At 59.0% G+C, this 25995-nt stretch overlaps 2 protein-coding genes across 3 annotated transcripts in view; one reads left to right on the forward strand and one right to left on the reverse strand.

The window, feature by feature from the left end:
• The window catches only part of RPL22 (ribosomal protein L22), a 382415-nt gene that overhangs the window by 28391 nt on the left and 328029 nt on the right, over positions 1 to 25995 (forward strand). The gene's annotated exons all lie outside the window — the stretch shown is intronic.
• Positions 1 to 25995, reverse strand: part of ESPN (espin) — a 77420-nt gene that overhangs the window by 21145 nt on the left and 30280 nt on the right. For both annotated transcript variants that reach the window (XM_067567064.1, XM_067567063.1), the window contains exons 4-9: positions 24948 to 25130; positions 24177 to 24308; positions 20650 to 20869; positions 19027 to 19298; positions 4896 to 5057; positions 4063 to 4255 (exon numbers count right to left, since the gene is read on the reverse strand). In XM_067567064.1, coding sequence (XP_067423165.1) covers positions 4063 to 4255; positions 4896 to 5057; positions 19027 to 19298; positions 20650 to 20869; positions 24177 to 24308; positions 24948 to 25130 — 1162 coding nt within the window. The remainder of the gene's footprint in view (positions 1 to 4062; positions 4256 to 4895; positions 5058 to 19026; positions 19299 to 20649; positions 20870 to 24176; positions 24309 to 24947; positions 25131 to 25995) is intronic.

Raw genomic sequence — 25995 nt, forward strand, 5'->3', positions numbered from 1 at the left:
GTCTCCTCCAGTGGCCAGCACCAGCTGTCAGAGGATGTGGCAAGAAGCCCCTTAATGGACACTCCTGGATAACCTGCCATGGGGAGTGTTTCTTCCTATCACCCGGAGCACAAGGTTCATATCACCGGGACATTGTTACCCCTGCCTGATGTGGCTTGGAGTGTCTATGGCCAGCTCCTTTCTAGTCCTGCTCATGGTAGGTCTCCATGATATCTTGTAGCAGTGAGTTCCACAGACTGACAATAGTGTGGCGGGGGGCACACCGCCTCCCAGAGCCCTTTGTGACCCAGAACTGTGCAAGGGAGACCCCCCACACGCTCTGGGGGCACTAGCACCCAGGAGCTGCCTTCTCTCTCCCCCACCATATAGCTCTGGGGGGGGCGACAGCAGAGAGAAGTTAGCCAGAGACTCCAGCTGGGAGGACCAGATGCAGCCAAAGCCAGGACCTCAAGATATTCAGAGACCATCCTACAGTTTAACTGGAATTTCTCTGCCTTGTGCTGATTGACTGCTCCAGCCCTGCTTCTCCTGGTCTTTTCATCTCAGCATCACTCCACACCTGCCCCCTTAACCCTTTTCTCCCAGCCCTGTGCCCCTCAACCCCTGCCCCTCCCTGCCTTTTTCTTTCCACGTAGCTGAGCCCTTCCTAAGGAAACTCCCACAAAGAAACAAACCAATAAATCCTGGCACGAACATGCCGTTTGCTGTCATCATGCTGCTGGCGTCTTCTGGTCCTTCCCACACCATGTCTGTCTATTGCGACTGGGAGCTCTTTGGGGCAGGGACTGCCTGCCAACCGGGGGGGGGGGGGGAGCGGGAGGAGGCGGGGGACCCACTTGTGGCTGCCCTATAGGCACCACTGTCACACACACGACCAGTAATGGTAACTGCACCTCTGACACCCCAAAGAGGGCGATGGAGCAGCAGGCCACAGTAGCTGCTCCCCGACCCCACCTGTGGTCTGGCTGCCCCCAGCTCTGTGACCCAAGATCACAAAGGAAAGCTCTTGTCGGCCCCGTTGCTCAGCACAGGGGCCCCAAGCGCAGAGGGTGCAGGCACGTGCCTAAAACTTCCCCACCCAGCCACCGACACGTATCTGAGAGCACCAAAGCCCCCTCCAACGCCGCGAGCCCAGCCCTGCGCTCTGAGACGAGCAGCGTGAGCCCTGGGAACTAGGACAAGGAAAGGGGCTAGGCAGTGAAGAGCAGCCATCCTGAGGGGACCTTGCCTGCCCTGGGGGGGAGCTGGTGGGAGGAACCAGTGGGTCACCGCGACCAGCTCACACGGGGTTAAAGAACACCTCCCCTTGTCTACACTAGGCCGCTCACCTGTGGAGCAAACACCCTGTTTGCCTAGTGAAGACTAGGCAGGACCTTGGGCGAGGCCAGCTGTCTGGGACTTTACTGCAGCAGGACTGATGGCGACGCCCTGTGGCGCTTTAACAGCCATGCTGTGCTTTGACTGCTGGCTGGCAAGGGAAGGGTTAACCCTCCCCCCTGGCTGGAGGAAGGAGCCCAGCTGCAGGCCCTGAGTGCAGGGATTATGGGCTCCGGGCTGGCCAGCTGCAGGCGGGTAGGGCCAGCTCCCCAGCATGCTACAAAAGGAGGAGGTTGGGGGCACTGGTGTTTGATAGCAAAAGAGAAGGAGAGAGGATGGACAGGCAGGCAGGGGCGGGAGGGGGATGCAATGCAACGGAGCAGAGTGGTGTAGCGTGGTGTTGGGGGCCCGCCAAAGCATGGCAGGGGCCCTGTATTGTGTGTATGTGGGGCTCTCAGCCGGGCAGGCTGTTTGACTGGTCCGTGCTAGCAAGCGCTGCAGAAGGGGCTAACCTTCCCTGCCCCTGCAGGGCCCTTCCTGCCTCTCTTGCTGGGAACAGGGCCTGAGGGAAAACTGCCCTGGGGGTGGGCTCTGACTGAAGGCTGCCCTACCTGGGCTGTGTAATTCAAGGCCTGGGGGCCCGCTCTCGGAGCCTGCTCTCCAGCTGTCTGGCCTGCGCCTCCTTGCTGTGGCGTGGCCAGTCCCCGGCTGCCTAGCCTAACCCTCACTGGGCAAGTGCTCCAGCAAGCCCGTTCATGGTGGTACGTCTGGCGCTCTGCTGCTCGCTCAGCTGGGGCGCTGGGAACAGTCCCCGAGCGAGAGTTCCCTGCAGGGTGTGCACTGGCTGATCCCAGACACCCCAGGACTCGCAGAGGCATGTACCCAGGGGAGGGCCCACATTCAGCTTCTCCAGTGACCGTCTGTAGAACAAAGCCTGGGGCTACAGGGCACTGCTCTGCCTGGCAGCTCCTGGCCATGCCGCCCAGGGTATGTCTGCACGGGCCCCCGCCAGGGTAGAGAGCTGGGCTCGCCCCTGCATGCTAAAACCAGCTGCTCAGACTGGTTTTGGCTGTCGCTCGGACTCTGACGCCCAGCCACCTCCCTGGGCCTCAGGTCCGAGCTGTGCCTTCAAAGAGCTGTCTGCACAGCTATTACGTGTGTGCCGTCTGCCGGCCTGGGCGGGCTGGGGGCTCCCTGCCATGCGCTGCATGATGACCCTGATGGCCCCACAGCCTCTGTCAGCAGCCACTCCTTGAAAGGGGACGTGGAGCGTCTGAGAGTCGGAGCGGCGCTGCCCAGGGCTCCGCGCTGTCTTTACCAAACGCTCCCGCTCATCACCTGAGGCTGGGGGGCTTCAGGGAGCATGTCACAGAGAAAGGGGGATGTCGATACAAACCCCGCAGCCTGCTGAGTGCCATAGGTGGCGTCCAGAGCCGCCCAGCTGCTGCCACATGCCCAGAGGGACAGGAACCCACTGGCCTGGCAGAGGAGGGTCAGCAACAGCCGGCTCAGGCTGGACACCTCATTCCATGCTGCCTCCGTCTCCCTGCTGCTGTGTGCATGGGCCAGCCCCATCTCCAGCCACGTCCAGCCTTGGGGCACAGGGAGATCTCCCGGGAGGGACCCCTAGTGCTGAGAGACAGGATGGGCAGAAACCCTGAACACTGGCAGCTGCTCCAGAAAGGAGGCAGGGTCAGGCACAAACCAGCAGAGACTTCGTTTATGAGACCTGTTGCACGGAGGAGGCTGCCACAGAGCCTGGCTCCAGTGGGTCTGCAGGGCTGGGTTTGCCTGGAGTTGGCGTCACACAGACAAACCACTTAGAAAGCTCAAAGTGGAGTGCAACAGGAGTTTGTGACACTCCTTTTCTCGCTGGCCCACTTGGCAGTGGTGCCCTCCACTCGCGCCGCCCAGCTAGTTAAGGTGACAAAGGTTAGGCACCAATGGACCAGGACTTTAATAATGGCAGCAGCTAAGCTGTGTCCCAGCCCTCCTCCATCTAGTGCCTAGCAGAATGGAAGCTCTTTACAGCAGAAACTTGCCTCTTTCCCTGTCTGTACAGCACCTGCATGCCTGGGTGCTATGGAGGTAATCATCATTAGTAGTTAGTCTCAAGCCTAGGATGGTAAATGGAAGCTGCAGTAACAATCTGGTTGGGAGAACTGTCCACTGACTCGGTGTCTATTTCTTTACTCATCCCAGCTCCCACCCTGTCCCCTTAGGCACAAAAAATCCCAAACATCCTTGTGCCACAATGACAAACCTGCGTGGATGAGGCTGTGAGCTGGCCAGGTGTTCCCATGTACCCAGCAATGAAACAGCAGCAATCACACCCAGCAGAGCACCTGTGCAATCTTACATACCTTACCCTGGGCCTGCCCCCTCCCACATCATCAGCTGCTTCTCATGCCACGTGTTATTTCTGCAGGTGGAGTGACAGCTCCTAGAGACAGGGACTCGTGTGTGTCTTACAGAACCAGCCCCACATGTGGTGCCGGAGCCACAAGGGTCATGGCTAAAGCATTTTGCAGGTTGTGCTGTGATGAGCTTACAATTCTCCCACTCATTTGCTGTCTCTCGTGAAGCCGTGGCGGGGAAGGAATTCTCAAACCAAACCTGCTTTCCTCCCTAGTTTTGGCAGGAAGCTGCATTATCAGTACACAGATCAGAGCCCTGGGGTGTCAAACCAGCCACAGGCACCACAAACCAGGTGGCAAGAGCTTTGCAAAGAACTGCCCAACTTACTTCCAGTGGAAGAAGACGACCGGCGCTGGCTCGAACAGGGCACCTGCGTCTCCGTTGGCAGTGGAGGGGGCGGAGGTGGAGGACAGATGCTCTCAGGAAGAGGAGGAGGAGGGGGCGGGGGTGGCAGCTCCCCGGAGGGCTTGTTCTCAGCCACGCTCCCATTGTGCACGTTGTTGTCAGAAAGAAGAGAAGCCTTAAACAAACAAATGAATACACTGAAAAAATACTAATGAAGTTCCAGCAAGTGCTAGCGCAGGGCGATGAAATGGGCTCCTGCGGGTACCCTGCCAGCTGTGGTCTACATGGCCAGAGCCCCAGAGCCGCCGAGATGGGACGGCAATAGTCCCGTTGCTGCACTGACAACCCTCTAGGCCAGCAATCCATCCCCCAGAGCCCGGGCAGGGCCAGCTGGCAGCTTCCCCACATGCTGCTCTGGAGCCACGCTGTGAGGGGCTGGGCCCCCTGGCCTCGGCTGAGCTTGCCAGAAAGATGGCCTGTCTGTGCTGGCTGTGGCGGTGGGCTTTACGATGCGGACATTTGAGCCCCACCAATTCATTTCATACAACTGCTGGAGCAGTCACCGGCGGGGGGGTGGATGGATCCCTGGGGGGGAGTCTCTGCTTCCCAGGCCACTCCTCTGGGCCGGGCAGGTCCGCGTACGTACATACACGAGCTTCGCTTCCGCCCAGGGGCCCGCCCTGCCCAGTCAGACACTCAGACGCGGTGAGCGCTCACTCGGGAGTTCGGCTCAATGCACTGAGGCCTGGGAAGCCCCAGGGCAGAGAAAAGCCGATTAAGGAGGGTGGTTGGGAGCAGCGGCCCCAGCAGCTCACCTCCTCACTGTGCGCCATCTTCCAGCTGCCGGGCTGCTCCCCTGCGCTGTGGTCGAGGTGTTTGTAGTAATCCCCAGTGCTGGGCTGCTTGCTGAAGTTCCTAGATTTCCTGTTGGAGTCAACCCGCCGAAGTCCTGCCGGGCTGCTGTCGTGTGACGATACCTGCAGGCAACAAGGGGGAGCCGGGTTTGCAGTAGGGTGTGCTGGGCGAGGCCCCGGACGAGAGAGGGGCCCCGCTGGGTGCTGGAGGGGGAGACGCTCCCTGCCCTGAGTGCACTTGGAAAGACAAGGGGTAGGAGAAAGGAAGGAGCACACTCGCCCCACACAGATGGGAACTGGGGCCCAGAGACATTATGTGACTTGCCCTGCGGCGTGGAGGTCACACAGGGCTGGAAACTGAGCCCAGGCCAGAACGGCCCCCACAGACTCACCCTCCGCTCTCGCTGGGTGTCCCAGCGCCATGACACACCTAGCAGCACTGCACCCTGCACGCTCTGGGGCACAGTGTCCCTGACGACATGATGGCTATTACTTTTCTTTGCATGACAATTGTTTGGAGCCCCAGTCACTGACCAGGACTCAGCGTGCACGGTGCTGTACAGACACCGAACAAAGAGACGTCCTGGCTATTTTCCACAGCTCCACTGGCACGCACGGTGAGACAAACACTTGGAGAAATAAGTAGGTTCCCAGCTGCTCTCCAGTTCTTTAATCATTTCAGTTTCCTGCACACAGCCAGTAATGGCGTTTGCATTAATATCTCTCCTAGCTCCTCATTGCTGCACAGATAATAAGTAATAAAGTCGCTGAACACGGCCTGGCAGATACTCCAGCTTTAACCTCCTTCCCCCCATGTGTGGAGCTGGGAGCCTGACCCCTGTGTCGAACGCCACATTTCTCAGCGCTATGTACCTAGGGCAGCAGGAGACGGGTGTTCTCTGAAGGGGGCATGGTTAGTTCCCAGGGCAGGAAACATCGTGGGTAATTTTCTAGGGAACTGAAAAATCTCACTATTTTAGGTCCTCCTGGAGCACTCATCTCTCCGGTCTCTAGCTGCTGAGGTGAGAACCTGGGATGCAATTCCATAAAGTCACCGAGGGCCCACAAACCTGTCCTGCAGGAGGCACTAAGAACCTGGCTGAGCCTTTGTTTTCATAACCCCTTTTGAGGAGACTTTAGGATCCACAGGACTCAATCCAAGCCCCTGGGGATTAGCTGGGGCTTATCCCTTTGCAAAACCAGAGGAGCCGGGCACTTTCCACCGCCCCAAACTTTGCTGTAAATGTCCCTGTTATTAAGTAACTAAGATCCAACGGGAGCAGCCTCTGTAAATCGCCTTGGTGCATATCTCACTGGCTTTGTGTGTAGTACAGCTAAGTGGCCTGGATTTTATGAGGCAGGAAATAGGACAAAGGCCCTTGGAAAAGTTACTAGCTATTTTCCACAGGCTCCTGGCACCTCTGAGCCAGGTTTCCATAATTTTCAGAGCATGCTGCTGCCGGCGTGGCTAACCACGCAGGCTCTGCTGAGAGAGATGGTACAGCGCTGAGCAGCACAGCCTCAAGCAGGGTTAGGTAAGATGCCTGCTCACGCTGCAGGGGCATCTGCTGGCTGCTCCTGGGGCTATCGGAAGATGCATTAAACACTTGCAACTGGCTGCTGGCCTTGAGCCCTTGGGGAGCAGGTCTGCACTGCTACAAGAGAGACACCCTCTGGCTGGGTCAGCTGTGCTCTTGGGAATGATTGCCCAGTGGTTGGGGCACTAGGCTGGGACTCAGGAGACAAGCGTTCAAGCTACTGCTCTGCCATGGCCTCCCTGTGTGAGTCTCGCTGTGTCTGTGACATGGGGGCACTAGCACGGCCCTGCTGCACAGCGCTGTTGTGGAGGTAAATGCTTTCGTGATTAGGAGGCACTCAGAATGGGCCCAGATACAAACCGGGCCTAGAGCTCTGCCTCTGCGGGACCAGTGGGCTGGGAACATGGCAGAGGCCTTGTGCTAAGCCACTGGGGCATGAAAAGTCTCCTCTAGCTCAAGTGGGAGCCTTCCTGCAAGCAGAGAGGAAAGCACTGGAATGGGCTGACGGGGCCAGCACCATGGAGAAATGCTGACTGCAGCTTTGCGGCTGAAACTCAGAGTCCCTGACTTCCAGCTCACAAGCTCTTTTGTTCCAGCAGAGGCCAGGCTATTTGCATTCATCACTTTCTTTCCCCCTTGCACATGATTTTGCATGGCCACGCTTTGTATGAACATTAAACAGGCCAAACTGCATTGGTAACTCCCTACGTGCTGCTCACTCAGTCTCCTTTGGACTCAAGGCCAAATTCTGCCCTCAGTTAAACCAACCAAAATCCAGAATGACACAACTGAGTTCACAATGTGGCCCTTAGCAAGAAACTGCAGTTACAAACCGTTGCACCGTGGCAAATGCACACGAGCTGTGTGCTCCAAACCGGCCCCAAAGCCTTAGGTGGCTAGTGACAACTGGTTTGCTGAAGTCCTGCATGGTGCTGGGCATGAAGAGACCCTGCCCTGGGTTGCCTCTTTATCTGCTGCTGCAGTGGCTTAGTGGTGGCCGGCAGGTGATGCCGAGCAAAGTGAGTAACTGCTAAAGATGGGAACTTTTGACAGCCTCAAGCGCCCTGGGTGTCACGAACAAGCAGGGTGATGGTTGCATTAAGCAGATCGCGCGTACATGACCTGGGAGGATGCAGAACACAGTGTGTTCCAACACAAGGACCCCGCTGTGTGTTAGCTGGAGTCTTTTCTAAGGAGCAGAGATCTGCTGCAGGAGCCTCACTAGCCAGGGCCCTTGTTGGAGACCTGCAGATGCACTTGCCCCTTCCAAAGAGAGAAGAGCAAGAGTCCGACACGCCCTGGGCCCCACGGTGATGCCGAGCTGGTGAGTCGGCCGGGGAGCACACCGCTGCCTTCCGCCATGTGCCCCGCCTGACAGATGCATTCTCTGCTCCACAGATGTCAGGGAAGCCAGAGCAAGAAGAGGAATGGAGAAAATCATGGAGGACACATCGGCTCAACAGTGCAAGTGACAGAAACAGGAGAGACTCAAACATGCTAAATGCTCCAGTGCCAGCCACAAAGCCAACCCATCCCCCCCCCCCCCCCCCACAGGAAAGGGACCATGAGGACAGACAGACAGACAGGGACCTGCCACATCACTGTCCAGCCCGCTGCTCCCAGGGGTCCCCCCTCCAGCCTCTCTGGACACTGTCTGCAGTGGCCAGCCAGGCACTGTCCCCAGAGAGCCAGCCAGCAGTGAGGTGGAGTCCTTGCTGGCAGGCAGGGAGTCTAGTCATTGCAAGCAGCCCCATGGGCTCAGCCCCTCACTGGCAGGGAAGCCTGGGATGGCTCCCCAGTCCTGCCTCCTCTGTGGCATACGGGGTGAGTCACAGAGAAGAGAGAAGTCTTATGGGAGTCCCTGGCTGAGACACTAGCATCCCCCTCTCATGAGCAGCACAGATGTGGTGCTACTTGGAGACCCCCTCCAAGTCCAACAAATCCCCCCAGCTGGTTCCTCCAGTCCCACTCTGCTCCCCCCACAACAACATGAGCACACCCCAGCACAGCCTCATGCAATAACCCACCTGCCCAGCGCCACGCCCGAGTCTGCAGCTGGACACCAAATGCTCCCTGACCCAGCGCAGCACCCAGGGCGAAGGCCTGTGCCCTGTGGGGATGCGGCGTGAGAGACCCCAGCAAACACCCGCTGCCTCCGGGATGTGCTGTAGGGTAAAGGAAAAGCCCCGCTTACCTGCACCCGGCAAGGCGGAGAGACCCACGAAACCTGCCTGCCTGAAACAAAAGTGCCACCCGACACCTGGCCCCAGCACACCTGTGACACCTGAGCCAGCCTCTCCACTTACAGCCGCTCTCTAATGAATTACCTACACCTATCGGCTAATCCGGTAATGACATCACGCAGGTGGCACTAGCCAATCACAGGGCAGCGGCTCCCATTTCTCTTCACAAAACCATACCTGAAGATTAATCTTAAAATGGGCATCTCGAAAACCCTGTTCTGCACGCGGCATCGCCCACTTTCCTTGTCCTTTGCGGCCCTCGCCTCAGCCCCCCACTCACGCTGGGGTGGCCAATGCATTTCCCGACACAGGCGGGGACAGTCCTTGGCCTTGTCTGGAAACACCCCCAGCACTGTCATTTCCTGAGCCACAGCGCTCTGCGGGCTGGCCGCACTCAGGCCAGAGGCTGCTCCGGCCCTGAGGACTTGCCAACCTCAAGCAGGCCTAGTCAGCAGCCAAGAAAGGGGCACCCGTTACACCAGTGCAGCCATTGTGCAGGTCACACACCGTCAGCTGTGCCGTGTCCGCCCTGCTTTGTGCCGAAGCAGCAGGTCTGCCCTGGGGGCTGGCGTGGCTGCATCAATGCAGGTGGATTTCCTCCATGCACACAGCTGGCAGCACAGCCCAGCTGGGGCAAACGTGGCCCATTCTGCAGCGGCGCATGATGTGGTCAAGTCTCCTGCCGCAGGGGGAGTAACGCAGCAGGCTTCGTTGCAGAGATGCTCAGTGTGGCGGGGAGGGGACGCTTTAGAAAGGATAAATGGGCCATGACTAAATGTAGGCAGGAAACGCGAAGAATGTTTGCAACCATCAGAGGACTAAGGTGCAATGGGAGCAGCAGGAACAAACACCCTAGCTCGCGTGTGACTGGCAGGCCCTAACGAGCTGGCTCTGTTTGTGAAAGGGATTATAGGCTGGGGCTGCCTGTGAGAGCAGGGGCTGGACTCAGTTGCCCTGGAGATCCTGCCAGGCTGAGTGGCTGAGTCCCTCGGCTTTGCAGGGCACATGGCCCCCTTTGTGTAACACTGCCAGGGCTTTGCTGCCCCGTTACAGGCGAGGCCACAGCTGGGCTTCCACTGGCTGCAGAGGCAGGAGGAATGGGGCGGCCAACCAGCTGTTAAGGTTGTCTCTGCCCATCAGCCTCACAGAGACCCTGGCTCGGACTCTGCCAGCTGCTCTCCTCCCGCCCGCTCAGTCCCCATGGGTAGGGGCTGGCCCTGGCCAGACTCCCGCCTGTCCCAGCATGGAATTGATAGGGGTGTCCGTTATGTCTGCCCCTTTGTGATCCCTGCAGGAGACACGGTGGGCTCTGCTATTCCTGGGTGGCCAGCGGCCCATTTCCCAGGACCCCCCGTTCTGCAGGGCGTGTAATGCCTGGCTCCCTATGCTGCTCTTTCCAGTTTGACAGTCTCCATATCCAGCTCGTGTTACCCTGGCCCCCTCCCATCAGCCTGAAGTGCAGACAAAGCTCCGGCAGGCATCTCTCAGCAGCTCTGACAGGCGCGGCTATTGTTACACTGGCCCAACCCTGCCTGCCACACAGGGCGCACAGCCCAGCCCAGGGAGCCCAGCCGTCGGGGGACTTGGGGTTACTCACACACAGAGCAGGCCCTGGATTCTTAAAAGCAGCCTGGCACCAACGTATCAGTTATTGTTAATGAGCGGCTCTGCGGCAGAACTGAGGCTCAACCTCCGTGGCCTGTGTGCTAACGGTGCCTAGAAGGGGCTGAGGCCCACCAAGCCCAGGGCAGCTGTCGTCTTCGTTTTGCCTCGTTACGTGTGCTATCCAGGCTCAGCGGCTGGGGAGCAGAGTGCAGCTCAGTCAGGGAATGCCGCCTCTCTGCTCCAGTCATCTCCTGCCTTGCCTTAGCCTGTGAACGCTTTGGAGCAATGGCAGGGGCTGGGACACCGAAACATTCTGGTAATACAAATAATAGCCAGTGCTTCCCTGAATGCTCCCCCAGGCGGCAAACAGGCCTGCATGACATTACCCTGCACCTGCTTCCCAGCCATCAAACCTTGCTGTGCCTAGACTTCCTGCACCCGGCCCCGCTCCTGGATGCACCCTCTCTGCTGCTCTCCATACTGCTAGGAGCAGAGGTTCCTCTGGGACTCCCTCACCCACTGAGCCAGACACCTCCCCTGTGCAAATCTCCCCTCCAGCCCTTTTCTCTGTACCCTGATGCCTGCTTCTCTGGGAGCCTTTGTGACACATGAATGGAGGGTGCTCTGTGAAGTACAATGCCATGTGCGGTGCTAAGCCCCTGGGCAGCAATACGAGGCATTAGCCGTGCACAAAAGAGCTGAGTATTTATTAACTCTGCTAATCTCGAGCAATAGCTGGACTAACACCTACCACGCAGACAGTTTGTGCAGTCAGAGAGACACAATGAGTACAGCACCGGGCAGCGGATGGTAACACAGCATGGGAAGTAGCGAAAAATATACTGCACCTGCATGCTAGTCCTTGCACAGACCCTGCCACTTTGTCATCATGCACTTTAACTCGCTTCGGTTTTCCACAACCAGCTATTTACATCTAGCTTCAAAGGCCATTGTGGGTTCAGTAGATGCTGGCGATGGAAGGAGGCGGCTGGCACGCGGGTGTCCTAGATCTGGTGTCTGGGTGTGAGTGTATGCACAGCGGGGTTTGCCAGGAACTTTTTGTTCAATGCGAACACAACAAAACAGTGACTGCCCATTTTATACCTAGAGTTTTGCCACTTACGTACGTAGGTGTATATGTCCCTGCATATGTGAGGGAAGCAGGGGGAGTGACAGCAGAATGACGGACACTGATGTGACCGCTGCTGGAATCCTGGGTCCAGTTCTGGTATCCTCAGCTGAAGCTGGATATTGCTACCTTGGAGAAGAGCCATGAGAATGATGCAAGGGTTAGAAAACCTGCCTTGCCGGGACAGACCCAAGGAGCTCCATCTATTTAGCTTCACAGAGCGAGAGTTAGGGGGTGACTGATCACAATCTAGAAATAGCTACACGGGGACCAAATATGTGATGATAGACGGCTCTTCAGTGTATGAGACAAAGGGCCAACTAGATCCAATGGCTGGAAGCTGAAGCTAGACAAAGTCAGATGGGAAATAAGGTGCAATTTTTATCAGTGAAGATAATTAACCACTGGAACAACTTGGCAGGGTTGTGTTGGACTTGACAGGACTGGGAGATTTTAAATCACTCCTGGCTGTTTTTCTAAAAGCTCTGCTCTGGTTCAGACGGGAATGAATTCAGGGCAGATCCTGGCTGGTGCTATCCAGGGGGTCAGACTCAATGATCACTGGGGTCCCTTCTGGCCTTGGACTGTAGGAATCTATCAATCAGTGGCCTCACTCTGCAAAGGGATCAGCAGCCAGCAGCGCCCATTGAGAACAATGGAGGATGCCTCGCAGAACAATGGGAGCCAGCAGGTGTCTGGGCTCTCTGGCTGCTGGGCTGGGTTCACTGCCCCCTTTGGCAGGAGAAAACCCAGGACAGCCACAAAGGGCACATCTAGGGTCCCAGAGGAGTACCTGAGGCACCACAAAGTCTTAATGAATGATGAATAACAACCAAAGACGGTGCTGATCACAGTAACATGGCACAGCGCAGATGCAAACGGCCCTTTGGCAGACGTCTGCCCCCAATATCCCGCTAGACACCCTCAGCCCGTCCTCCCCTGCCACCCCCATGATAGAGAACAAAACCAAGAGAAACTCCATAACGATAAAGGAAACTCCACGCACAGGAGCTGTAACCAGCACAGGTCTCCTTGCCCAGGGGACTGCCACAGTTATATGGGCACATGGGGCCAGACTCCAGCAATGTTCTGGGGCTGGATTGGAGCGGGTGCTGGAAGACAAAAGCCCCATACCAGCACGTGAGGCAGGCATCCAGAAGGAGAGATGGTGGCTTGTAACATGGGGGGCCAGTTGTTACTGGAGCAGGCCTGGAGGCGAAAGAGGTGGTGGAGCAAGAACGCCATCTCCTCATGCCTTCTCTCTTCCGGAGTGGGCAGCTGGCTCCAGGGATCATTTTCTCTGCCCCTTCTACCTCTCCTGGGCTTTCACCCCCCAGGCTCTGCCCCTTACACTGTGCCATGTATACGCTTTACACGCCTGGGGCCTCTGGGAGAGCCGTGTAGTCACTGCCCCGATGCCAGCTCTTTCCACATGGCGCTGAGCGCTGGCCAGCCCTGAGGTTCATCTCAGCCCATTCCAGCTTGCAAGGCACCAGCTGGCCAGGACATGCTGTGATCAGGGTGCTGTGTTTGCACTGCATTGCAGAAGCTGTGCTAGTTTCCCATCCCAGTTGCTCTCAGCTGCCACAAAGGGGTATTGGGCAAGGCAGAGCCTCTCCGGCTGGTCCCCGTTACTGACACTTTGGGGGTGGCTATGGATCACACGCATCACAGCAGAAGGTCTGAACTGCCTCTGCTACCAGCACCTGCATGAAAAGGCTCTCAGTGCAAGGCTGCTGGCAAAGAGGCAGCGCTGGCCATGACAGACCTGGGCTCCAGTGGCCAAGAACACAGAGACCCCTTGGGTGATGTGCACACTGTAACAGCCGTTTGTCCCCCATCCTTTCGAGGTGGGGAGGATTTTGCGTGAGACAGGTGGAAAGGAGACAGGATGTGAGTGGCCATGTCCCGTGCAGGAATACTGCCCGCCATCCAACAACCAGTGAACAATGCTCCTGGAAGGAGGTGGCAGCACACAGATGTCAGCACCTTGCCTGGCTCCTGTATCTCCAGAATTGCCCTCAGCCACATGGCTCAGAGAAGACCTCTGCAGCACACACAGATGTGCTGTGCACAGGTATAATAAAGCCCAGTGGAACCACAGATTCTTTACTAGACTAACATATAAAACTGCACAAGCACCTGTATGTATTACCCCTAGCCACTGGCCGAGGGAGGCGGCAGGGATTCTGCTGGGAGAAAGACAGCCTGGGCAGCTCTCCCTCCAGGAAGAAGTGCCCCATGGCCTGGAAATGGAAGTGCGCTTCCTGCTCTGCAGCATTTGTGTCTCATGTTACAGCCCTTAGCATTTTTGCCCTATTCTTCTTATTTGTCTTTTCATTGTCAAGGGGCTTTCTCCTTCCCTGATGGCTGGCTCAGCTGCTGGTGTCTCTTTTCTCTGGCTGCGCTGAAAGGAGGCGTGTTCAATAGTTAATAAGCCTCCCACTGCAGGGATCATGATCTGGGTTAGTTCAGACACTGTACATGGAGAGATCATGCAGGGGAAGGCGTCATTAACTCTTCCGCTGAGGGATACATTTCCACCCCACCGAGACTCAGGAGGGCAATTTCCCTGCTTGGATGTTTTCCCCCAGGACTGGCACATCTGTCTGGGGGTGGGGCATAGTTCCCTGGGAGAGCTGATTAATGGGCTCTAGACACCAAATGGTTCTGGTGGGGGCACTCCAGCCCAGGTGTTACAGGAGCTGGCTGGCTCTGGCTCTGGTGAAAGGGACACGGTTTGGTGCAGGGGGTCACATCTCCTGGCCGTTTGGCTACTCCCCTGGCACTGCATGCCCATCTAGGGCCAGCTGTCCAAATTCTGCCCTGCCTAGCTCTGTTTGCAGGAATGTAACTAGCACCAGGGACTCCCTTGGCCCAGAGACATCTACAGCAGCTGGGGATTCTGTCTGGGGCCAGTTTCAGGGGGAAGCAGGAGCCTGGGCTCTCCCCTGGCCACTGGGGTCATTGGCGCTTTCAGAACACACGGCATTTCAGCGCTGCTGGGCCAGCTGCTGCCCCTGGGTAGCCTCCAAACTTCTGTGTCACCCAGACACAGCAGCCTGAAGACAGCACCATGACCAGGACATGGTGGGGGTAGGACCTGTCACAGCACCTGACAGGAAACTAAAGGAGCGGGAGGGGTGTGGGCAGGGGTCACAGGGCACCTTGCTGCGAGCCTCAGTCACACAGGGTGGGCGGGTCACAGCTTCATCTCGTGCCTCCCAAGGTGTCTCTCACCCACCCACGCTGCCCATCCACCTATGCAACCCAGGACATCAGAAACGGGCACCAGAAGTCAACCCATTCAACCTGGGACAGGCCTGGGAGGTGGCGGAGTGTCATTACATCCGCTGTTCCTCTCAAGCTAATGTCCCAAGTGGATGGGACGCCCACAGCAGCCCAGAGCCTGCTGCTGCCTGGGCTGCCCCAGGAGGAAATGTTCCCGCCTGCCCTCGATCCAGGGGTAGCGACAACGGGAACAGGAAGCTGCTGCTGTCGGCTCTTGGGAGCCCTGGGGCCTGGTGAGTGCTGAGCTGTGTCTTCTCCACTAAGCTGCCAGGGGGTCGCATTGCAGAGAAACTGGACACTTGTGTATTTCTTTCCTAGCGACGCTCTCTGTGCGACACAATCCAGCTGCCACCAGAGGTTCTGTGCAGTGGTTGCAGCTTGTCAAGTGCGGCGCAGGAGGCTTTACTTTGTTATAGGCTCGTTTCTTCTACAAACGCTCAGCCATATCCAAAAACCGACAGTGCCGCCTGGCCCCTGCCCCTGTGCCCATGGCCCTCGCCCGGCATCCCAGCGCACGTCTAGGGGATTCCGCACCGCCCCAGCCCTGGGAAGCCCAGTACCAGAGCCCTCTCTGTCTGTCCAGAGAGGCAGCTTCATTCCAGTCAGTACCACACGACATAGGCGGGTCCCGGAGCCTGAGGGTGGCACAGGTGGTCATGAGCTGAATCTGGCCTAAGAGGCTGCAGGGCCAGCTCTGAGGGACATGAACCCTGAGGAGAGACTATGCGGCCTGCACAGCTCCTCGCTGCCACCACCTGAGCTGGCGCTGGGTGGCTCATCTGGGGCAGGGAAAGCGGGGTCTCAGTGGGACAGGGCATGGGGACCGAGAGGATCTGGCTCTCACCCCAGACCAAGGCTTACACCTGGGCCAACTCATGGTGTCCCACCTCACTTCTCTGTGCCAGAGCCCAGCCCCAGAGGCTGCTGCTGGTAATCTCGGAGCCTGGGAAGGAAACCCCTCTCAAGGAAGAGATCGGGACACCCGGGGCTGGGGGACGCTGAATGGGCCACGCCACAGCCAGGAGGTCCCAGGCCTTGCTTGGCCTCAGAAGGCAGAACCACGTGACAATATCCAGAGGGGCTCATGAGGGAGCGTGGAAGGAGCCGCAGCCTTTGTCTTGGACTAGATCCCCGAACACGGCTCTGCCTTGCTGGGAGGATCAGGCAAGGCCTGAGGGAAACGCCTGGGGGGAGGAGAGGTTGGAGTCGGCTGCCTAGAGCCTTGGATGCTCTTGCTGACTCTGGGCCACCCAGCCAGCATCTGCGTGGAATGACCTGCCCCCCCTCCCCCACCCCAGCCTGCTCTGGCTGCCATATAAAGCAACCGGGCATGTGGAGCCAGCCAAGCCGGGAGCTCAGCTTCTGGAGGCGTGAGGCAGGGGTCTCAGCAGGCTGTGCTGCAGGGCTGGTTCTGGCACCCCCCTCCCACACAGCCAGCCCCCCGCTCTACTAGCATTAAGGGGCTGGATTTTAAGGGTCACCCGGCTCCATGCCGGGGTTTCTGTGCTGAGACTGGCCTGCAGTAGGGCCCCAAGGGACCCTGGAGCAGGCCTGGCCGACAGCACCAGGCGCACGACCGTGGAGTCCTAAATGGCACCACATTCACACCTTTCATGTTCATGCCTGTGCCTACGGTCATGGCCCGGGAGTAGCGGTGTGTGGAGATGGCTGGGGCCGGGGGGGCATGGCCTCTCCTCTGAGCAACGGGTGTCAGTGTAGCCCTGGTTTCTGCCCAGCTCCAGCAGGGGATCGGTCAGCCCATCGCATCCCATCCCAGCTGAGAACACGGCGGGAGGGGCCAGGAAGACTGCACTTGCCTGCACCCTGGCAATGGGCCTTCGGGCAGGGCACGGCTGCCGCCCTAGCCATTCCATGGGCATGCAGAGGACTTCAGCCTCCAGGGCTGTCCGTGCACACTAACCTCATGCAAAATGTAAAGGGACTCTTCAAAGGGGGGGTGCTGTCCCCTGGGGTCAGGAACATCCAGGGGCATGCCTCTGGACAAAGGGGAGCTGCCTTCTGAGCCGTAATTGGCTCCGTCCAGCCCCGGACAAACCCTTGCGCAATTAAACAGATTAGAAACTCGACCATCATGTTTCCAAGCCCAGCCCATGGGAGAGACGCGGACGCCAAGGAACTCCACAAAGAGCCACTGTTGTGGTTCCCAGGCTCCCTGCCCCCCCTCAGACGTTCACCTCTGCTCACCTCCCTGCTCACGCTCACCTCTGCAATCTCCCCGCAGCCCTAGCTGGGAGCCCGGACCGTATCCAGCACTAAGAGAGCAGGCTGGGAAAGCGCCGGGCATGTGCCCAGGGAGGGAGGGGCTCGTCCTGCTCCCTGTTATACCGGGTCGGGACCGCGGGGGGCACTTTTATTCCTGGCTAATCAACATTCTTCTGAGGCGCAATTATCACAGCTTCAGACAAACCCCAGCCTGCAGTACGGATCTGGGAGAGCGCCCTAGCCCCAGACAAGGGACCAGACACAGCATCTAGGCCCAGGAGCACTTGCAGCAGGGGACAGAAGTTAGTCTGTCTGTCCACCCGTGGAGAGGTGATGCTGCTAGAGCAGCGTCCCAGAGCGTGGACACAGCAAGGGGTCAGTCAGCAACAGTGGGAGAAAGCAACACACAAATGCGCAGAGCCAGGCTGCAGCAGCAGAGGGAGAATTTTACCAACTGCAGGTTGCCCTGTAGAGCAGATGGGCCACGTTCTAGTCAGGATGCTGGTCTGTCTCTGCCGCAGTGCTGAGCTCTGGCCCCCCGAGTCCTGCTTCCCTGTCCTGTACTGACCCCCAGCCTAGAGAAAAGGTTCTGGCAGAGACAATGGCACCTTGGGGGCTCTCCCTCGGCTCGTCCCAGGAGGGAACCCAGGCTCCAGAAGAACAGGTGTCTCCAGACTCCCCTTTGTGCCCTAGCTCCCGCCCGCCCCCATACCTCATGGCAGCTGAGGCTTTAGCTGTTGCGTCACCAGCTGTCCTGGGCCTGTCCCGACCTGAGGAGGGTGAGGCGGGTGGCCAGCGGCCATTACGGCGAGCAGCAATGTGCTGTTGTATTTCCATTTAAAATGAATCACTCCCCCCACGGCGCACTGTGTGAGAGCTTCCAGCAGAGCACAGAGCAAGCCACAGGCCTCTCACCCCCACCCCCGCCCCATCCTGCCAGGTGCCTGGCCTGCTCCCTGCGTTGTAGCTCCAGTGAGACTGTAAGCTCTTTGGGGCAGGCGTCGCCTCTGGCTCCACACTGGCACCAGGGGGCCCCGCTCCTGACTGGGCCCAACCATCGATAGCAGGAGCTGCTCGGGCATGTCCACAGCGGGCAAGGCCCAGGCATCATTTTTTCAGGCCCAGTACAAACGTGTAACATGGGCCCCCTCCCACACACATATACCACAATCCCTCATCCCAGACGTACAATCCCATGAGATGTGAAAACATTTTTCCTTACGGTAATGGGGTTGCAGCCTGGGTCGGGTCCCCCAGGGCTTCTGGGCCCCGGTAAAGTGTACTCTCCACCCCACCCCCATGTGGGGGCCCTGACGGCGAGATCCCAGGGCTGGGACTCTAGCCGCAAGAGCCAGTGACTGCTTGATTGATCGCTTGATCGCAGCTCCTGGGCCACCCTGGATGGGGGGGAGCAGTCTGTCACCACCATCAATCGGGGGTCAAACCTGTCAGCCCTCCACTCCAGGGGGTTCTCGGGATGCAGCCGTCAACCCACAGCAGCCAGTGCGTGTGAGGGGGTGAGAATCCTTTGGCCCTGCCCGCGTATTGCCCAGGAGCCCCAAGGCCTGGGGCCGGGGCTCTCGGTCAGACCCTGCGGCTGGGGCTGGGGAAGGCAGGTGGACATTCAGCTCTGAGGGGGGGTGGACATGGTGGATCGTCTTCCACATGTGCCCTTCTCCCCCCTGCTCTTCGGGACCCACCCTAGACCCCAAACCATCCACCCCCTTCTCCTGCCGCCCCACAGGGCACGTCCTGCGCCTGCTTCCTGACCCAGGGGCCTCGCTTCTCCAGAGAGTGTTGGAGCGTCTGCCCACGGCCCTCCCCCCCGTGCTGTTCACCCACATCACTGCCACCTCACCAGCCCTGGCATGGAATTAGGACCCTCATGGCTCACACAGCTGAGCCACGCCGGCCCTGCCGGGCGCACCCAGCACACAACACCACTGCGGCCACGGCTCCTGAAGCAGGGAGGGGGGCGTCTGCCCCTCCATGGGGCAAAGGGCCTTTGCAGAGGGTCGCTGTCCCAGTGGCTCCACAGGACCCCGCAGCATTATGGGAGTTACCTCTTTCTTCAGCACCTCGCTCTCCACGTGACGCAGGTTGTTTTTTGCTTGCACATACATCTCCGCTGTGTGCTGGGCCTCGGGGGGGGTTGGCGCTGGGTAGCCGGGAGGAGGTGGGGGAAGCTTGGAGTTGGGAGGTGGAGGAGGAGGGGGAAAGCTGGGGGGAGGTGGTAGGGGCACCTCGCCCTCCCTTTTGCCATCGCTCGGCCGGATCTCTGGGTTGAGCATGTCCATGTATGTCTGCATGTCCGTTATCGTCGTCTCGAGTATCCCTGTAGGGGAGACAAACCACGTCTGCAAAGGGCCAGTCGCACCCGAAGACTCGCTATATAACAGCAGCAGAAATACTGCTTGGACACGCCATGCGTGCTGGAGTGACCACGACCTGCCTTCAACCCAGAGCTTTGGCCAAAGAGCCGCTTCATGTACCGTGCTGAGGGTTCGGGACTGGAAGCACACCGGTACATGTCACATCAGCTGACTCGGGGCAGGTGCTTTACCGTTCACGCCCCTGTGCCAGGACTGGAGCCAAAGGGTCTGGCACTGATGCAGGCACGGCGTTTCCACCAGACGGCAGTGCAGCAGTCGAGTCCCAGCCTGAGTATTTCACCAGCAGCAAAACATTTAACAACCCCCAAGAGCAGAAGCAGGCTTGCATACAGCAAGCAGTGAAACCGGGGCACAGCGCTGGCAAGGCGCCATGATCCCAAGCTTCCCCTATGCCTGCCACCCCAGCTCTCCTTCGGGCAGACGGTGCTAGCTGTTAAGAATGGCGGAGCAGCTGCCGGAGCAGCTCCCGTGCCCTGCCATTTGAGTTACAGCGACTGAGACTCAGCACCGTATTTCTAGGCAAACGTGAGTGGCTTTAGCTGTGAGGAGGCAACATCAGAGTCCCAAGGCATGGGCACTGCAACATCCAGCCAGCCTCAGCTCTTGCCAGCTTGTCCCACAGACAGCTTCCCCCTCCCCCTGTGCACTTCACATCTGCATGGCCAGGCCCCACTGCCATCCACAGCCACAGCGGCCCAGGCACCATGTCCCAGAGCCCTGGGAGAGCGGGAGAGTGTCCGGTGCCCACTGCGCTCTCTGCAAGTCAGCTGAAGAGTTAGCTCTTCTTCTTGTGATGTTTTTGCCAAGGTTGGTGCTGCCCTGGGGAGCTCCCCATTGAGAGACTGGCATGAACACGGGGCTGGAGCTTTCTCTCTTCTTGGGGCATTGCAGACAAGGGGATGCCAATCAGGGGACAGGGAGGCACTGCAGTTACTGAAAACCTTGTGCCAATCCCTGTCTCCTGATCAATGACAGCCCTCAGAACCCACCCTCCAGTTGTGTCTCATCTAGCTTGAGACATGTCAATGGAACAGCAACTCCTGGGTGTTTCTTATTAACCATCACTGGCCCAATAAGCAGCTCGGCCCCTGGACCTATTGACCCAGGACACCCTTACCTGTCTGTGTGTGGGGCTTTGGGGAATTCTCGGTGCCCAGCTGTCTCCCGCCAGCCCTGCCCACTGCTGCGCTACAGCCAGGCTCTGTTCTCCAGACACGTTTCTGGGCAGTAGCTTTGTGAGAGCAAATCTACTCTTGGTTGGTACGAGCGAGCCCTTCGCGGTACAGGACTTACTGGATCCTTGACCCCCGGGCTGGCTGCTCCTTTTCTCCCCCGTGCTGGATTGGCTCGAGTTACAGGAGTCGTAGTTGGAGAGGGTGCTGGTTGGCGACCCAATGGCGAAGTGCGCCTGCTGTGCAGACATGGTGGTGTTGGGAGAAGACATGCCGGAATCAGGCTGTTTGAACTCCAGGTCGGCGGAGGGGTCTCGGGACAGAACTCTGTGCTCCACGCTCTGCAGACCAAGCACACGCAGGCTGGGTTAGTCACAGGGAAATGGGCGGCTGCAGCCAGGAACTCACTAGCGTCGCTTAGTGCTAATGGCAAGACCTGAGAGGGTCTCAGCAAACAGCTCCAAAGAGACACGGCAAGTGAACAGCGCCAGGTTCAAGTCAGTGTAATCCTGATTGCAGCCATGCAGAGACGTGCCCCGAAAGTTTCATTAGCTGACAGTTAATCTGCTGCCCGCTGGTCCCGAGTGGGACATCAGAGGGATCACACTTCATAAGTAGGGATGGGCCAAAGCCCAGGACCACCAGCTTCAGCTGCTGAACTCTGGGGGCTCTGCTGAAATGAGACAACAGGGCGACTCCCACGACTGCATGATGTGCTGCTGGTGCTGCCCGGGAGGGGATCCAATCAGGGCCGGAATTCCAGTGAGGCACCGTAGGCATGTGCCTTGGGGTGCCAAAACAGTGGGGCCTCGGCCAACTTGGGAGCCCCACATGAGTGCGGGAACTCTGACCCCGCCCCTTGCTCCTCCTCGCTCCTGGAACCCCACCCCCTGCTCCTCCCCCTCTTCCTCCTGAGGCTCTGCCCCCTGGCCAGGCCGGAAGCGGGAGCCCAGAGGCCAACGTGTTCCCCTGCCCTGGAGCTGGCTGAGCCAGTCGCCCCAGCCCCCAACCCCTGTGCAGAGCTGGCTCCCGTCACCTCAAAAATCAGCTGGGGGGGGGGGATGGGCGCTGAAGATGCTGCACCTAGGAGCGCACAAGGTGTAAACATGGCCCTGGAGCCAATGACCTGCCTGTCACAGACCACCTGCACTGCTCACACCTACTCCTCAGGGGACCTGCATGAGCATCCAGGGGCAAGGGCCTCCTCTGTCCACAGCAAAGGAAAAATTCCCTCCAGTGAGGAGCCCGGCAACCTGCTTGCTGTGCCCAGCTCCCACATCCCAGGGCCCTGCCCCCCTGGGACCAACTGTAGTCCCTGACTCATGAACTCCCGGGCCCTTCACTGAACAGCATTGGATTGTTCTCTCTGCTCACAGGGAAGGTGACATGCTTCCTGCAGACAAAGCATTTGCAGGGATGGAAGCTCCTCCTTTGCCTCTCTGCAGCAAGAGGATCAGACACAGAGCACGAGACCTCTGCCAAGAAACACGCAGGTCTTCTACCAACTGCTTTTCAATGGGCATGCATGATGCCCAGGGAGCAGCCCAGCAGGGATGTCCGGGCAGCAGTGGGTTAGCTCTGAGATTTATTTTCTGCTGCCCAGGTGAGTGAGAGACGTAACACAAGTGGAGTGAAAGTCTCAGGGCATGACTACATTTGAAACACTACAACAGCAAGTGGCACCACTGTAGTGATTCAGTATGGTCACTACCTGTGTCAACAAGAGCGGTCTCCCATCGGCATAGGTAACCCACCTTCCCGAGAGGCAGTAACTAGGCTGATGGAAGAATTCTTCTGTCGATTTTGTGCTGACCACACAGGCACTTAGCTCGCCTTAACTCTGCTGCTCTGGGGCGTGGATTTTTCAGGGGTGTCAATAAGATTTTCTAGTGCAGACCTGCTCTCAGATCAGCCAGACCCTCCCCGCAAAGGATTCCAGTCCTGCTCTGAGGGCCAACTGCATATCCCACATAAGTGTGCATCCCATGGCTCTGGCCTCAGGCCATCTGGTGACCATGCTCTACGATGACTCTCTGCTCCCTGAATCCCACACCAGCAGCAGGGGTCTGGCAGATGTGATCTGCATGAAACACGGACGTCTGCCCCTGCCCCTGCCCCTGCCCCTGCCAGCAAGGGCCCCTAAGCCACAGACCCTTCCTGCCCTGGCGGAAGCTGGAGGCACAGAGCATGGTCCTAGCCCTACGTGGGTCTGGAGGACTCCGCCATGTCACTGAGACAATGTGTCCCTTTCCACCAGAGGACAGGATTTCCTTCTGGGGCAGCTGCCCAGGGGTAAGCAAAGGGTTAAAGCACCCCCCAGCTGCTCCTCAGTCTCTCTGTAAAAGGCCCTGGGCAGAAAGTTCAGTTTCCATCCCCTGAGAGAGGTCACAGGAGTCCCACATCCTCAGGCCAGCCCAGGGCTCCTGGCTGGGCTGCAGAAACACTGACACTAACTGGGCAGGGCTAGCAAGGAGCTCCTACTCTCCGCCCCCCCCCTCCCCACCCGTGCCCACAGACCCAGCTTACGTTGCCCATGCTAATGGCTGCCCGGTGGCTTTGGGAGACTCCTCCTGGGCGGCCCGCTCCCTGCTGTGGCACGCTCACGGAACAGCTGGGCACCTTCTCCTGTCAGAGGCAAGCTCATAACAAGCAGCAGCCTGGCTCCCCCCATGGGGCAGGGGCACGTGTCCCAGCTCCTCGGGGAGCCCCCGTGGCACTCATTATGCCCGCTCTCGGGGTAAGACTCCAGCTGCCATGCTCTCCTTGGCCCTCATAATTAGAGCGTCTAAGTGATACTGGTTTCCAGGGCTGTGTCCTGGGACTCTGTCTGTCAGAGCGGAGCTGGAGCAGGGGAAGAGCACCAGGACTGCTCAGCTACCACCTGACGGTCTGCAGAGCCCTCTCCGGCAGCGTGGCAGGACACAGCGTCCCTTGGGAACGGGTCGTGATGCTAACCACCCTCTAGCAACAACACTCAGCACATAAAGGGGCTCGGCAACCGCCAGCAAGTTACCAGCAAATCAGCTGCTGCTGAGCAAAGAGGGCCGGCGGAAACCCAGCGATGGGCATCGTCAAGCAACCAACCCCACAGCAGGCTCTGGCCAGGAGGAAGGCCGGGGCCCCTTGGTTCCAACAGCAGGGTGCCCAGTACCTGGGAGCAGGCGTGCGTCTGTGCTCGGGGAAAGGCCCTGCTGCTGGAGGGAAGGGTAATGCCTGCAGCTATTGCCTGCAGTCTCCACATTGCATTGCTGGTGCTGGCTGGGGTGGGCTGTGGATGTCCCCTGCTCTCGGAGGCCTTGTGCTCTCTGGTTCTCTCGGCTGTCAGGGCAGCTGAACAAGGCCTGGCAGGGAAGGCAGAGCTGCCGAGCTCACCGGTGCTAGGAGAAGGGCATGTGGCCCTGCTGCTACTGAACGTCCAGCCCTGAGCCGTTTCTGAAGTTAGCTCCCGTCTCTGAACTCAGCAAACGACACGAGTTCAAAAAGCAGCCAGAGCTGCACCCACCCTGGTCCATGTGTGCCCAGCCCCCATCCCTTCCTCTGCCTCTCTCTGCTACCCCCTTCCTCCCGGCAGCTCGGCGTGCCCCTCTGAGCGGGGAGGCTGCTGCATCAGGGCCGTGCGGCGGGAGCTGGCAGCGCACGGGGCCGCACCATGTTCTCGACGGTGCGGAGGTACTTGGCGCAGTGGCTGTGCCCGTTGTAATCGGCGAGGTCAGCGGCCGTGTAGCCATCCTGGTCACGGACCCCTAGGTTGACACCATTCACCACGAGGATCTGACAGCACTGAAAGGAGACACAAGGAGGGTGTGAGGGAGGGCTGGCCCCACTCGGGAACGATCCAGCTGGGGGAGAATTCAGAGGGCAGCAGCGAGACACCAGTCGCTCGGTGGCAGGGAGGTGGCAAGGCTGGACCCCACTCAATATGGTCCCCCAGGACAGAAGAGTGCCGTGCCAGGGTGTTACAGAGGGTGGCGTTGTGTGGCGGTGCCCTGCAAGGCTGGCACTGTGTTGGGGTGCTCTAGCTGGGCGGTGCCGGGCCAGCGTGCAGTGGCCGTGGAATATCCTGCTGGCGTGCTGTGGCACAGCAGTGCCAGGCCAAGCTATTGTATAGAGTGGTATTGTGCTGGGATGCTCTGGCAAGGCTGCTGTAGCATGCAGGGCAGTGCCAGGATGCCTTGATGTGCCAATGCTGGGCTAGGTCGGTGCCGTGGCAGGACGATGCCATGGCAGGATGCCACCATTTCCCTGACCCTTCGATGAGTTTTCACTGACTGGAGCTTTCCCACTGCAGAACACGTCTGATCACAATCACACCAGCCCCCCCGAGGCAGGCTCCATTTCCTCCCACAGCTCAGCCACCCCCAGGGCAAAGCCTGCAGCAACTTCGCTCTGTGCCCCCCTCGCAGGGGACAGCCCACTGACCTCCAGCTCTCCATTCTCGGCCGCGTCGTGCAGCGGCGTCCCCCCCCAGTGGTCAGTGGTGATCTCTCCCCCGTGCAGGAGCAGCCAGCTCAGCACTTTGGCATGGCCGCGGCTGGCAGCAAAATGCATGGCCGTCGCGCCGTCGTCATCCTGCTCCGACAGGCTGATGTTGGTGAAGCTCATCTGTAAAGTGCAGAGAGAGGCTGCATGGGCCGAGCCCCGTCCACTGAGTGACACAGCAGCTGCCAGCTGCCGGGCACGCTGGCATCCAGCTCCAGCAGATCCTGGGACCCAGCACGGGCATTGCAGGATACCAGCAGCACGGCCCCCTGCCAGCGAGCAGCGTCTGGTATCTCTGCGCTAGTGGAGGCAGGAGCCTGGATTCTCCAGCAGCTCAGGAAGGAGCCCTGGCAGGGGCGGCTGGGGCCCGTCTACAGCACAAAGGCGAGGTGTGAATGAACCCAGCGCGAGAGGCTGTGTATTCCGGTGTCGGAGCAGCTGCTTGGATTCAGCTCCAGTCGATTCAGAGCAGGGTAGCTAAACCCCAGGTGGCTGCTCTTGTCCTAGCACAGGGCACCCACACAGCCACGCCGCCGGCGGGACTCTAGCAGTGCCAAAACCAGTTCAAGTGACCCCGGAGCGACTTGCCTGTCAGACAAGCCCTTCGACAGTCCCTGGGCGGTGCAAGGATCTGACCATGTCCCACGGAACCGGACATCCCCCACTGACACCCCCACTGCATTGTAACCAGACCCCCTGCACCAGGCCCAGGGGCAGGCTGGACCAGGCCAGATTCATGGTCCGTCCATCCCAGCATCCGGGCAGTGCCCAGCCCCAGCTGCTTCAGGGGCAGGAAAAGACCCGCCCCCCACTAGACCATTCTGGAGGGAAGTTCCTCCCTCTCTCATCAGCTGGCAGCCAGCTCATGTCTCATAGCACCCATCAGCAGTGTGTTCCCGCCCAGCAGGTGCGGCCCTGCAGACGGCTCTTTAGTCTGCAGTAGCCTCCTTTCAGCTGCAATCAGTGGGAGCAGAGTTTCCTGTAGGCT

This window comes from Emydura macquarii, unplaced genomic scaffold (assembly GCF_026122565.2).
Source record: "Emydura macquarii macquarii isolate MOO-44397 ecotype Brisbane River unplaced genomic scaffold, CSIRO-AGI_Emac_v2 contig_2768, whole genome shotgun sequence".
Classification (NCBI taxonomy): domain Eukaryota; kingdom Metazoa; phylum Chordata; order Testudines; family Chelidae; genus Emydura; species Emydura macquarii.